The sequence below is a fragment of the Gopherus flavomarginatus genome, chromosome 1 (assembly GCF_025201925.1).
Source record: "Gopherus flavomarginatus isolate rGopFla2 chromosome 1, rGopFla2.mat.asm, whole genome shotgun sequence".
Taxonomy (NCBI): Eukaryota; Metazoa; Chordata; order Testudines; family Testudinidae; genus Gopherus; species Gopherus flavomarginatus.
Window position 1 is genome coordinate 173,379,770 of NC_066617.1, and position 14,035 is coordinate 173,393,804.

The window sequence follows — 14,035 nt, forward strand, 5'->3', positions numbered from 1 at the left end:
CGCTGACCCAGGGGACACCCTGGGTTGCAGGCTGCCGTGGCGGCGCGCTGACTCAGGGGACACCCTTGGCTGCCGGATGCTGCGGCGGCTTGCTACCCAGGACCCCTGGGTCAGTGCGCCGCCGCAGCAGCCAGCAGCCCAGGGGTTCACCTGGGCCAGGGGACACCCTGGGCTGCTGGCTGCCGCAGCAGTGCGCTGACTTAGGAGACCCCTTGGGCTACTGGCTGCCGTGGTGGCGCACTGACCCAGGGGACACTTTGGGCTGCCCCGTGCCGCTGCCGCCGGCAGCTCAGACTCCCTCTCCATCACAGCAGCAGCGGACCGCTCAACCACCTAAAAAAATTGGGGGGCGCTGCTTTTTGGTGCCCCCAAATCTTGGCGCTCTAGGCAACCGCCTAGTCCGCCTAAATGGTTGCACCAGCCCTGGGAGTAGTACAGAGTCATATATAACCATTCATAAATTTAATACACTAGACCCCACAGATACTTTATGGGGTTGCAGTATCTGTCATACCTTAGTTTTAGGTTTTTGGCCTAGGTTTTGCACCTTTGTTTCCGTAATTCACTTACTAAAAATAAATATTAAAAAAAAATGGTTTGAGAGTTGCTGAAGTTTAGCCAATAAACTAATCCCACAAGTAATGAAAGTGAATTCCTTGGTGTCAGTCACAAACAAATCCAGTTTTCCCAATTCTTCTGTATGATTATGATTATTTTATTAAATTCTTTAGAGCACCTCTAGTTTGGTCACAGTGCAATTTTAGATTGAGATGGTGTTCAAAATGCTTCTGCAGCTATTTATAAACATTTAATTTTTAGTTCAGAGAATTTTATGTCTAAAAATTAGGTAAGCTTACTTTTCTTTTCTTTGATTGCACTCTGTAGGGTATAATCATCAACACATATGTGAAGAACAAAGGCAGAAATCTCCTGAATTCTACAGCAGAACTGCATCTGAGTCTAATGTGTATCTGAATAGTTTCCATTATCCTGATCATAGCTACAAGGACTATGCATTTGATACATTAAGCTTAGATAGTTCTGACAGTATGGAGACCAGCATATCTGCCTGCTCCCCTGATAATATTTCCAGGTAAATGTTAACTTCTCATATTTTTTTCTTAATGGAAACTGTTAGAACAAGTTGTAAATATTGAAGCAAGAGATGATAGAAGCTTTTACTAACTGGGTAAGAAAATCTGCAAGAGTTGGACAGAAATATTATTTAGCATTTGGATACTGTTTTTCATCTTCAAATCAATTTAACTAATTCTCATCTCATCCTTGAGTTCTGCTGATGGAAAATTAAAATATGGAGAGGTTAAGTAACTCGTTTAAGGTCACACAGAGAAATCAGTGTCACAGCTGGGATTAAACCTATGCAGGAGTTGACTTTCTGTATGTTTTAGTGGATTTGGCATAAGACTGCCTTTCTGATCACTGTAGACTTCTTACATAGGATATTCATTGTCAAGTCCCTGATCCAGCAACTAAGTTTACTCTGTCTGTGTCTAGGATGTTACCTCACTGGGGCTCGGACTGCTGAACTTTTTGGATTTCTTGCCAATAATGCTAGCAAACTAGTCTCCCTTCTCCAAATCAGAATAAAAAAAAAGAGTTATTGGTTCCCAACCATGGGCCCTGATCTCTAGGATATGTTTCTCTTATTTTAGGAGCTTATCAATTTACCCACTGAAGATAAAAGCAATATATTATATTTATTTAAAAACAAGAATGCACAGCAGCTGGGGTCTGAAAATAGCATGTTGACAACCCTTTTTCTCTGACTATCCTATTGCGGTGATAGCACTTTGCTTTCTGCCAAATCCCTGTTTGGGTAGTTTGGGAAAGCATGAGAATCCTGTCAATGAAACAGAACATTGTCACAGAATTAGAACTTCTTCTGAACATGAGGAAAGCTTTTTGGCTGCCATATTGTGTTTTGTCTAGCATCTGTTTCCTTGAGTATCTGCCCATTGCGCTCCTCTTTTATTGTGATAGTACTGTGGCAGCTTTTACTAACATTATGGAGCAGTTTGAATGTAATGGAGAAGTTGGTTAGTTGTTGGAAATAGATATTCAGGATCAATATTTGCTGCAGTCCTCTTGTTTTGTTTATAGCAGCAAATTGTAATATGGAAGAGGTTTGTGTTCTCAAAGCAGGAAATGTTGATACAGTGACAACTGAATTTTCATTATGTGTTGTTACACTATGTGGCAAATATAATTTTAAACTTTTCTATCCAATGTATATTGATGTAGGGAACCAATGGTTGCTCACGGATGGGCCAGATTCTGATACCCTTACTCAGGCTGAGCAGCGCCTCAATGATGCTTTTTGTGTAGTACAGTAAAGTACAATTCAGCTTAGTAATGGTATCTGAATCTGTCTCTTTCCTATGATTGACTTATTGCACTGTGATTCTCTTTAACAGAGGCATCATGCACCTAGGTTACCCACAGACTAGCTTGCAAATAGAAGCTTAAAGGTGGGATTTTCAAAGAGACCTAACAGAGTTAGGTGCCTAGCTCCTGTTGATTTTCACTCAGGTTCTTTTGGAAATCTCAGCCTAATTTCTAAATGTTAATTACACACAAACACTCACACACAAATGCACTCAGTACTTTTATGGATCAAATGATTTCTTACTGGATAAAGTTAGCTTGGGTGGGTATTTGTTTATTGTTGTTGATCATTCACAGATGATAGATGTCTTCCTCTTCTGAGACTGATTCCAGGACCATAAGGCATATTGAATTACAGAGGTCTCAGGGAGTATTTTAAAATTATTTCCAGCCATGTCCCACCTCCAGGGGAAAATTCAACATTGCTGTTTACTAACTCACATACAACATAAAACATACAAAAGAAATAGGTTGGGGATAAGGAGAGAGGTTAATTGCTGAGAGTACCTAAAGTCCCACAGTGCTCAAAATACAACTGAAGTATAAATTTTGAAAGGTCATTCTTTAGCCTATAAAAATAAGAGATCCCATGAACCATTAGTAACTTCAGTTTTCCTGGTTGAAGTATCAGAGTGTAGCGCCTTGAGCTTTACAACCTTATCTGAACCTGACAGGACCCAACTACATGTGTTAGGGTCGGGTCGGACCTGCAAATAACCTGATCTGAACTCAGGAGAATTGGGTCATCTCTGATTACCTCCTCTTGTCCAGGGTGTTGGCATGGCGGTAGCTGCATGCCCCACTCCTGCTGACCGCCACCATCTCACTGCAGTCCATATGTGCTACAGAGTGAATGTGCTGATGAGTTGCAGTTGCAAGACAGCAGCTGATGACACACCAACCTCAAGGGTCAATGGTGGCTGGAGAAGGATCCCAGGCACTATGTAGGCCTAATTTCCAAAGCACCAATTTTGGTGTATTCATTTTATGGTACCCTACTCCTCCTCTTACCAGCCCATGACTGTGTTATCAGTAGACTTTCTCTGCTAGAATTAATTCAGCCTTTTTGTCTCTTCCTTACATTCTTTCTTAAATAATTTTATATAACCTGGCATTGTGAAAATTCATGAACCTTTACCCACTTTCCACCAGTTAGGCATAGAATTAAACTAGACCTGCTAGGGCTCAATGATTACAATAGGACCTTCAGTCTTTCTCTCCTATCTTCAATACTGAGATGTGAGCCTTTCAGAATATGGGATTGTGTGTCCTGTCATTCAGTGCATTTTACTGATATTCCCTACTACCTGCTCTTTATTTTAATTTGGTAAATTCTGATGACAAGTTCAGTGATACAAGAAGATAGATAATCAGTTCATGGCCAGAGGGACTTCAATTTTACAATTAGATGGTTATTGGCGTCAATGCAGGGGATCAGTAAATGAGTGCTATGTTTTGGGCTAAGTGGCCTCTTTAGACCCACGTGTTCTAGGGATGGCAAACCACAGTGAACCCACAAACTCTATAGACTCTCGGGTCTGCATTTTTGGACAACTCTGGATGAGAGACTCTATTTATTGAGAGTATATTATACTTAATACAGTATTTGTACTTGGTGCTAGCTGTACTAAATTGGACTTGACTTTTTGTCAACTCTGTTATTAAATTATCCAGAGTTAGTTTGTAAAATATGGCTTCAGTCTTCAAGTATTCTCATAGGTAATTTTTTTTTAATGTATACAGTGCCAGCACTTCAAATGTTGCAAGAATAGAAGAGATGGAGAGACTTCTGAAACAAGCTCATGCTGAAAAGACACGACTGCTTGAATTCAGGGTAATCTAAAGATTTCTTTGACAGAGGTTAATAGATATTTTGTTCAGATAATAAACATTTCATTTGGCCATTCTTAAATTGTAATTGCCTAACACAGCCCTGATGAATTCATTTTCCACTTCTCCCAACTTTGTCCCACTGGAATCCTGCCATTCCTGATACTCTGTGCAACAGCTACCATTTCTGTGGCTGAGGTGGACAGAAAGCCTTTCAGAGCGAATCAACATTGCTCCTTCATTTGCTAAAGGGATGGCTTATCAGTAGTACTTGCTTACCACCCCCATCTTTATGAGGCTGCTTAAAGTCTACTAGTCCAGGAGGCAAGAGACCAGCCCCTGTAACTGAACCAAAGTCTCTCAAATGGCACGGCTCTACTCTACTAGTATATATAGACCAGTCCCTATGGCTGGACTTCAGGTAATGATTTTAGATGGTTTAAAATAAAATCAGCCCTATTTTCAAATTTTAAAGTGACTCATGAGTGAAGAACTTGAAAATAAAACCTGCTTTAGCTGTGAAACAAAATAATACCGCACTTTAGAACTGACATTAGTTATATTTGCTTACATTTAAATTGGACACAAAAGATTTACAGTCCTATTTCAGTCTCCTAATATTAACAAATACACTTCCCAGACAGCAAAATGTTTGATAAGAAGTAGCATTTCATTTCATATTACAGTGGATAGATTGTTCTCCATTCAGGCATATATTTTGACCCTCTTACAAGAAAATATTAATGCTTTAACAATGAGTTTCCCTCAGAATCAGTCAAATTAACAGACTACACAGCACAGAGGGTCAATCCCTGATAAAGCTAGGATTGGCTATACTGAGCTCAAGTAGACCCTGCCCAAGCTGTGGGACAACTGTTTACATCTCTATATGTAAGGGGGAATGACGAGATTATATTGTGTAGATGCAGCTTTAATGTAACTCAGTACTTTTGTATAAAAATATATTATCTTCTAGCTTTCTGTTTAATATGGCCCTGCTCACTCTGGGATTGGAACCTGCTAGCAGTGTTTAAACATCCTTACTGCTATCATAGTGCACTTACCATGACATAATGCAGGCATGGATTTTATTTATTTATTTAATTGTGAGAACTGTTTTGTAGCCAACTGGTGTATTAGACTATCATGCTTTCTGGTCTCCATTGCTCCAGGTAATAGACAGTGGTCCCTCTTATAAACTTCACTGTTGCCTTAGATCAGTGGTTCTTAACCTTTACTGCAGCCTGCACCCCTTTGGTTCTCAAATTATGTTCTCGCACCCCTTAAACCTAAAAAAAAATGTTCTTGCACCCCTTAACCTAGATATATTTTTTGTTTGTATATTACAGTAATCGTTAAAAAATGTATAATGTTAATAAATAAATAGGTTTGATTAAACAAACTAGTTGTACTTATGTGCCTGTGCTTAATTTGTGTTTTTGATGATTTACCTTCTAAAAAAATCTGGCATGTCTCACACGCCCAGAAAGGGAATCTCGCACCCCCAGGGGATGCATGCACCCCAGGTGAAGGACCACTGCCTTAGATCATACTCTATATAATGAACCAATGATACTTCACTATTTGTAGCATTCTAGGTTTTCTGATGTGATATGGTTCCTAGACAAAGCCCCTTCAATCTTAGCCAGGTTTATTAGAGAAACTGTGCTTGTGACAACCTTGTTCACATGTGATTCTGATCCCTGTTCCCAATCCACCTTGCATATGTTCTTAGCTCCCTGAGAGGTACAAAGAGGCTTGTAGGAGCTCTGGGTGGGATCAAGTTACTTTTAATGTTTATCAAGTGTAGTTTTACATAGCCTATAACTTAAACTCTGTGTGCACTGTGGTATACAGGAACGGGAAATGGAAGCCAAAAAACGAGCTCTGGAAGAAGAAAAACGTCGCAGAGAGCAACTAGAAAAAAGATTACAAGAAGAAACTAGCCAGCGGCAAAAATTAATTGAAAAGGAAGTCAAGATACGTGAGAAACAAAGAGCACAGGTGTGTTGACAATCTACCATGTACACACTGAAACAGCTATATAGCAAGATTCTCACGATGAAGGGAAGGAGTTTCTGTGGGGTGGCTGGTTGCTTGAGTGCCTGTTGAATTGCTTATTTTAATACTTCTCAGATTTTGTCAATGGTCTGTTAGAGGCCTTGGATAGGTATCTTTTTAGTTATTTAAATCTAAATGAATAGATAGTTAGGTATCTCTTCCCGTTTATATTGGCATTGTAAATGTACTGTATTAATCCTATAAAGTTTGTCACTAAACCCACTCATGGCAGAACTGTGCAGCCTGTATCACAACTATGCTGAATAATGGACATTTCTGAGAGCAGTAACTTTGTGAAAGTACACAATGACTTTTATATGCGGGACATTTTGGATTGTGAGTTGTCCTCTTCCAAATATTTTATTGAAAAGAACAGAAAAGAAGACTTTTATTTCCCCCCTTTCCTCCTATACACAGCCTCTTCAAAGCAACTGAGTGATGAATATTTATTTTGCCAACATTATATGAAAGAAACTATAGTTCATATTTGGTGAATGCATCCCAAAGTACAGACACCATGGAATTGGATTGATATGATGATATAACTCATCTTTCATAAGCACGATATATATATATATATATATATATATATATATATATATATATATTTTATTACGAGTTTTTCTTTTGGTTACCCAGAAAGACCCAATTTCAGGATTCTGGGTTTTTCTTTTCAATGCTTCCTGACATTTAAACACCAAAAAGAGTGGAAGGAGCAGCATGTTCTGCAGAAACCAAAGCTACCCGAAGCTTGTTCAGTATAGTGATGTACAATTTCGGAGGGTGCCAAATATGCACAATACAAAAGGCCACCACTGTATGAAGAAGGATGCAATGATACTGAATGTCTCAAAGCACTCGAAAACCATAACGAGTTAGATATATACCACTCCATTGCATAGATAGAGAAACTGAGGCACACAGCAGTTAAGTGACTTGTCCAAGGTCACACAACCGGAGTTCTTCTTTTCCCAAAGCTGCCACAGATACTTTGACACACACATCTGTGCTTTAACCCACAAAAAATGCTTCTGTCATTTGAACTCTATTACTTAATGACTGATTTTAAGAAATCCCCCCCCCTTTTCTTTTTAATCCCAGTATTCAACAGTTGACATAGGTACATATTGCAAAAATGTGTCTGTTCTCTTAAGAAAATCCAAGTCTGCAACTCACAGTTTTAATCTTTGCTACCTTCATAGTCTGAACCTGGGTGCTACTTGTACTTTTTATCTGCTTACCACATATAGAAAAAGATGAAAGATTTATGGAGTATCTTTTTGCTCTGTGTTAGGCCCGCCCCTTGACTCGCTACTTGCCGATCAGAAAGGAAGACTTCGATCTACGAGGTCACATTGAAACAGCTGGTCACAACATAGAGACCTGTTACCACATCTCACTCACGGAGAAGACCTGTCGAGGCTTTCTGATTAAAATGGGAGGAAAAATTAAAACATGGAAAAAACGGTGGTTTGTTTTTGATAGAAACAAGAGAACATTTTCTTACTATGCAGGTAGGTTGTGTTTCTTTATCCAGGATTGAGCCCTTCTGTGGCAGTACCATTCTTATGTTCCTCACCCCCCAACATTTGTCATGTAGAGCCTATTGTTACATTGTGTCATTTATACAATTTTTACGGGTCTCCAAACCCAGCAGGGACAAACAAAGTTACTTGCCTTGAATAGGAAATCATTGTAGAACAGGGAGCTGATATGATCATGGTTACTCAGTCCAATGTGCAACAGTGATTGCTGGTGTTGTGGAGGCATTCAAGTTCTCAATCAGAAAGGGCCTCCATTATGCTGGGTGTTTTATTTCCATATACACACATATACCACTCACCCACACTCATACTGTCTCTCTTTCCTTTTTCCTGTTCTGAAGAGTTTGCAGTCTAAGGGCTGGTCTACACTAGGGGGTGGAAATCGATCTAAGATACGCAACTTCAGCTACATGAATAGCGTAGCTGAAGTTGAAGTATCTTAGATCGATTTACCTACCGTCCTCACGGCGCGGGATCAATGTCTGCGGCTCCCCATGTCGACTCCGCCACCGCTGTTCGCGTACGTGGAGTTCCGGAGTCGACAGGAGCTCGTTCGGGGATCAATATATCGCGTCTAGATGAGACGCGATATATCGATCCCCGAGAAATTGATTGCTACCCGCCGATACGGCCGGTAGTGAAGACGTATCCTGAGATGAAACACAAATGAGTGCAACAGACAAAGGGAGGGAAGAGGGCAGAGAAGGGTAACAACAATAAGATTGTCAGGTTCCTACTGTACAGCATGATGGTTTTGTGTTATTTAATTATTAAATAAATGAGTTATAGCCGACTTTGGTATAGCCTAGTCCTGATTTCTGGTAGGCGTCACAGAAGAACTTGATTTGTGTTAACTTATTTTTTAAAAAAATCAGATTAATAACTTGCCTTTATAATGCATTTTCTTTAACTTAACATCTCATCATATTTTAACATTGTTCCTTGTGGTCTGGAGATGACGAAGATCATCATCATAATTTAATGATAAATGTGAACTAGATTCTTGGTTTTACTTGTCATATTCCTAAAGGCAGTTAAAACACAGAAAAACCAAACTTCTGTCATTTCTAGACTAAGGAAATCCAATAAATAAATTTCAGAAACAGCTACATCTAGATTACTACCATCTTTGAAGATAAAATCACAGGCTTTAAATTGCTTTATTAGATAGACTAGTTTTAAATAAAAATACTGGAAATATACAAACAGATGCAAATATACAAAAAATCTGCAGTGCTATTGTACAATTCTGTGGTTTATTGTTTGAATGTGAAAGTTGGGATGGACCTAGAAATATATTTTGTAGTGTTTTAACTTCCATTGGTAGAAGAAATCAGGCAGAGGTTTACTCTAGGTGATAACTATTACCAAGCAAAGGAACACATATATGCTATAAAAACTGAACAGTTCCATTTCCTCACATGGCGTTACATTAGCAGCAGGCAGAATGGAGCTGGATATTCGTGGTATAGGAATATATTACAAATTACCAATTTTATGTTTTTGAAAAAGTGATACTTATAGTCACTAAATGTCCATAATATTTCAGCATAGTTCGCAATATTAGTTGTGGTAAAACTTAAACAGAAACATTCACTTTTACTGTTCTGAACATCTGGTTTATTTATTAGCAAGCCATTTAACAAATAGTATAGTGCTCCCATCTGGTACTGATTTTTAAAAGATAAATTAACAGTTTCAGTTTCGAGTTCAGCACAGCTGCTCTAATGTAGTGTCAATTATCAAACAAAACATTTCATAACGTCTCGAGGACTCAAGCCAACAAACAAAATTAAATAAAAACCTCATACCAGCTGAGTACAAATGCAGCTGTAGAAACTGTCAATGTGACTTTAACATACAGCAAATTTCCAAGTTCTGATGGTATAAATAAGTATTGATGGTATAAATGTAGAGCCCATGGCCTGTAACTGGACATACAGGTATAGTGTCCTTAGGATTGCAGGTGTACTGAGCAGCAAGAGAAACTGATCCCAAAGCCTGTAATGTAGCACAAAGACTAAAATGTAGTTAGTTCTTGACCTGAAAATTATATAGAACTTACTTGGTACAAAGACTGAGCATTGTCTAAGCACTGAACATTATATCATCAGATTAACATTTTGTCATGAATATTTCTTCCAAAACCGTAAGAATGGTTACTCATGTCTATAGGGCCAGACTTTGGAAGGGCAGGGGAAATGAAAGTAGCCTGCCCTCTTTGCATGTAGAAACTGCTAGCACAAGTAATGGAACTTAGATGGTGAACATGTCTGCATAAATAACAGGAATCAATCCCAAACAAGAGGCCAGTTGGAGGCTGTGCAGAAAATCCAGTCCGTAATCTTTTTCTCTTTAATGTCTCCTAATTAAAGCCATCCCTGATTCAACTTCTCCTTGGTCTCTTAATACCATCTTGGCTCCAGTAGCGTTATAAATCTGTCAAGGACCCACTTGCACCATTGTTGAGTAACAAGTACAATTTTTGTTTGAAGCTTCTGAGAGTTTACCGTAAACAGGAAAACTTTTTTTTTTTAATAGAAAAAGTCCTCATGCAATGTTGTTTTGAAGTAAAACTAAGTATCAAACTGTCTGCCAGATTTGGTCTTCATAGCAGCTTTGGGGGGGGAACGTCATTGTTAACATGCCAGTTTTGTTGTAATGTTTTAGCAACAATGATCTAATAAAAAAATTAAGGTGAACACTATATTTAACTTTGTGTGCAATTTTACCCACTGTATGCTACCCAGTTGAAAAGGCAGGCTGAAGATTCCATGGGGTATTTTGCAAATGAAAGTGCTAGCATGCAGTCTTTGATTAATACAGGAGTGAACATTTAAATTCAATTAACCCTTCAACGCTTATGGTATATTGTTTGTTTCAATTTTCAAAACCCAGTTTCTCTCTCATTTGCAGACAAGCATGAAACTAAATTAAAAGGAGTAATATATTTCCAAGCCATTGAAGAAGTCTATTATGATCATCTAAAGAATGCATATAAGGTAAACATTATCATTTTTTTTATTTTTATTAATTATCCTATAATAGCACCCAAAATGTGGTAGATGTTGTACAGACGTAGGAAGAAAAAATTCATGTCTCAAAGGGCTAAAAAACAAACAAACACAAAATCCCTTACACACAAACACACACGACATGGAAAAGCATAGAATATATAGATAAAGTGGCCAGGGCGATGACTGGCATACCTAATTTTGTATGCAGTCTTGTAGCGGTGTCAGTCCCACGATATTAGAGAGACCAGGTGGGTGAGATATTATCTCTCATTGAGCCAACTTCTGTTGGTGAGAGAGACAAGCTTTTGAGCTTATACAGAGCTCTTCTTTAGGTCTGGAAAATGTACTCAAGTGTTTCAGCTAAATACAAGATGGAATAGATGTGTTAACTATTTATGGTAAACAGTCTGTTCCAGCTTGTATTTAGCTGTGACACTGGGTACATTTCCCAGACCTGAGGAAGAGCTCTGTTTAAGCTTGAAATCTTGTCTCCGACACCAATAGAAGTGGGTCCAATAACAGATCTTACCTTACCTACTTTTATGTCTCATACATAATTTTGTTAGTTCAATATATAAAACAAGATATTGAGAGACAGAACAGATGCAGTCCACCTGGCAAGTGATGTGGTCTCAAAACGGGCCAGGGGCTCCAGGTAGTCCTGAGTTTTAATTCCTGCTGTGCCACTGTCAATCCCGTTGTGGCTTTGGGCAAAAGTAAGTCCCTCAGCTTACATTTCCCTCATTATAAAATGAGGATAATAATGCACTTTAATCAAAGGATTGGTATTGTTTATTACTTTACAAGAAAGAGGAAAATGGTTTTTCCATTCTGAGTATTGGGGCAGCACTCTGCTATCTCCACTCAAAAAGTCCCAGTCTGATGAGAGACTTCAGATTTTCCAATCGTCTGCAAAGTTACCAAGTAGTCAGATCTCATCCTTGATTATAAATGTTTAAAAATCAGCAGAGGTTGAAAACAAGGAGTTAGACCAATTAGATTTGGCCTCTTTTACATTAATGGAGTTTTCATTATATAAAGAGAACAGTACTTAGATACAGAGCCTACTCTCAGACTTAAAGAAAATTTAAAGATTTATTTCTGTGCACAAGGGAAATGTAACTTCTGCAGTAAATCCCTATCCTATACTACCACCCATACCAGGAAAAGAGAGAGATGGTGGTAGAGTATCTGGCAGCATTAGGGTTTAGGGAGGACTCGGCAGGAGAGATGACCACATGGAGCCTTTCATATCTGCCACCAGTCGCAGATGCTGAAAATGCATCTGATGACACATACACAGAGGTTCTTCCTGTATATGGTGTTTTAGGGATGAAATATTGACTCCAGTGAAGTCAATGGGTATTATGCCACTGACTTCAATGGACCAGGATTTCATCCTAGGTTACTAGAGCTGCAGCTACAGGTGGCCTAAATCAGGGGATGTAGTTGTGTTTCTAGCCCATTTGATTTGATTTTGAAGCTCTGGGAGGAGTACCCCTGACTAGCATCTGCACTTTGGAAGGACTGTGAGCCATTTCAACCCAGCCTCAAGAAGTGGACTTTAAGAATTAAAATCACTTTTGATTACTTGCTGCAGCAGGTGCACAGAGGAAATTGTGGTTTAGAGATGAAACAACATTTGGTCTCACATATTGCTGCTCAGTTTAGGAGTAAGTCATACAGTATATCTGCATTAGGCCTGAATACTCTCAACACCGATTTCCTGCTAGAGCAGCGGTCCCCAACCTTTTTGTCTGGCAGGCGCCAGATGAAGGACCATGGCAGCGGTCAAGCATCCGCCAAAATGCCGCCAAATTTTGGCGGCGATGCCTCTTGATGACATCTCTTGTCAGTGGCAAGCGGTGTCATCCAGAAGCATCGCCGCCGAAATGCCACCGAATTTCGGCAGCGACGCCTCTCGATGACGCCGCTTGAACAGCGTCATCCAGAGGCGTCGCCGCCGAAATGCCACCAAATTTTGGCGGCATTTCGGCGGATGCTCGACTGCCGGCCAGGATGCGGGCGCATTTAGATGCATGGGCACCACGTTGGGGACTCCTGTGGTAGAGGTAGCAGGATGGGGTTGAGCAAATCCTGAGTTACTCAGGATGAGATGTGAAGTAGCCATTGCTCAACTGGCTTTTTCCTTGTCAGTGTCCCAGTACAGGATTTTACTCACTGTCAGTAAGCTGCTCTCATGTCATATAACTGATTTTGCTCCTTCTTTTTTATTTTAGAGTCCCAACCCATTACTCACTTTCAGTGTTAAGACTCATGACCGAATATATTACATGGTTGCTCCAACGCCAGAAGCCATGAGGATATGGATGGATGTTATAGTTACAGGAGCAGAAGGCTACACCCACTTCATGTTATAATAAAATGGTGCAAGAGTTCATTCACAAGGCATATTGCAATAACCTTATACATGAATTTAGCCATATGCAAGTGAATTTGAAAAGCCATATACAATATTGATAACTGTCACAAGTATTCTTCTCATGATGCGCACACAAACTCTCAAAATCAAAGATTTTGTACACACAAGTCAAAGTAAGATTATGTGCTTCTTTTAGTTGATCATTATAATAGCAAAAGAACTAAAGCTATTGAAAGTGTCATAGTGTTCTACAATGGGTAATCAAGTCAACTGAAGTATGGTATGTTGATTCAATAGTAATTTCTTAAAAATTCTATATAGAAGATGTCTTCATAAATACAAACTAAACAGTTTACAGAATTGTTTGTGTGTGCTCATTGGTATGCAAACATTTTAGTAACGGAACAGAATGATATAATAGCATATATTTTTAATATGCAGTATTTGACATTTATAGGTAATTAGACGGCTTTTTAAAATCTTTACTTAGATAGTTTATAAAAAAAAACAACCCAAACTTACCAGCCTACTATACATGTAGTTCTTGTCTTAGTATTTTAAAATACTACAGAGCCAAAGATTTACATGATTCCTGTACAAGAATGAACTCAAATTGTGAGCTGTGCTCAAAATGTCAAAATTCTTCCTAAATTGTAATATAATTCAATTGCTACAGTATTCTGTACATTTAAATTACCAGTTGCATAAACTGTATGTGTAAAATCACTTACAAAAAGCACAACAAAGAAGCAATAGCTTCACAAAGATGGTCGCTCTCACAAGGTAAAACTGAA

The 14,035-nt window shown here is 38.9% G+C and overlaps 1 protein-coding gene across 9 annotated transcripts in view; it reads left to right on the plus strand.

Moving 5' to 3' along the window:
• Positions 1 to 13,597, plus strand: part of PHLDB2 (pleckstrin homology like domain family B member 2) — a 99,401-nt gene extending 85,804 nt beyond the window's left edge. For all 9 annotated transcript variants that reach the window (XM_050956617.1, XM_050956625.1, XM_050956650.1 and 6 more), the window contains 6 exons: positions 886 to 1,093; positions 4,150 to 4,240; positions 6,094 to 6,240; positions 7,592 to 7,811; positions 10,758 to 10,843; positions 13,099 to 13,597. In XM_050956617.1, coding sequence (XP_050812574.1) covers positions 886 to 1,093; positions 4,150 to 4,240; positions 6,094 to 6,240; positions 7,592 to 7,811; positions 10,758 to 10,843; positions 13,099 to 13,239 — 893 coding nt within the window. In that variant the 3' untranslated portion in view covers positions 13,240 to 13,597. The remainder of the gene's footprint in view (positions 1 to 885; positions 1,094 to 4,149; positions 4,241 to 6,093; positions 6,241 to 7,591; positions 7,812 to 10,757; positions 10,844 to 13,098) is intronic.
• The last annotated feature ends 438 nt before the right edge of the window (positions 13,598 to 14,035 follow it).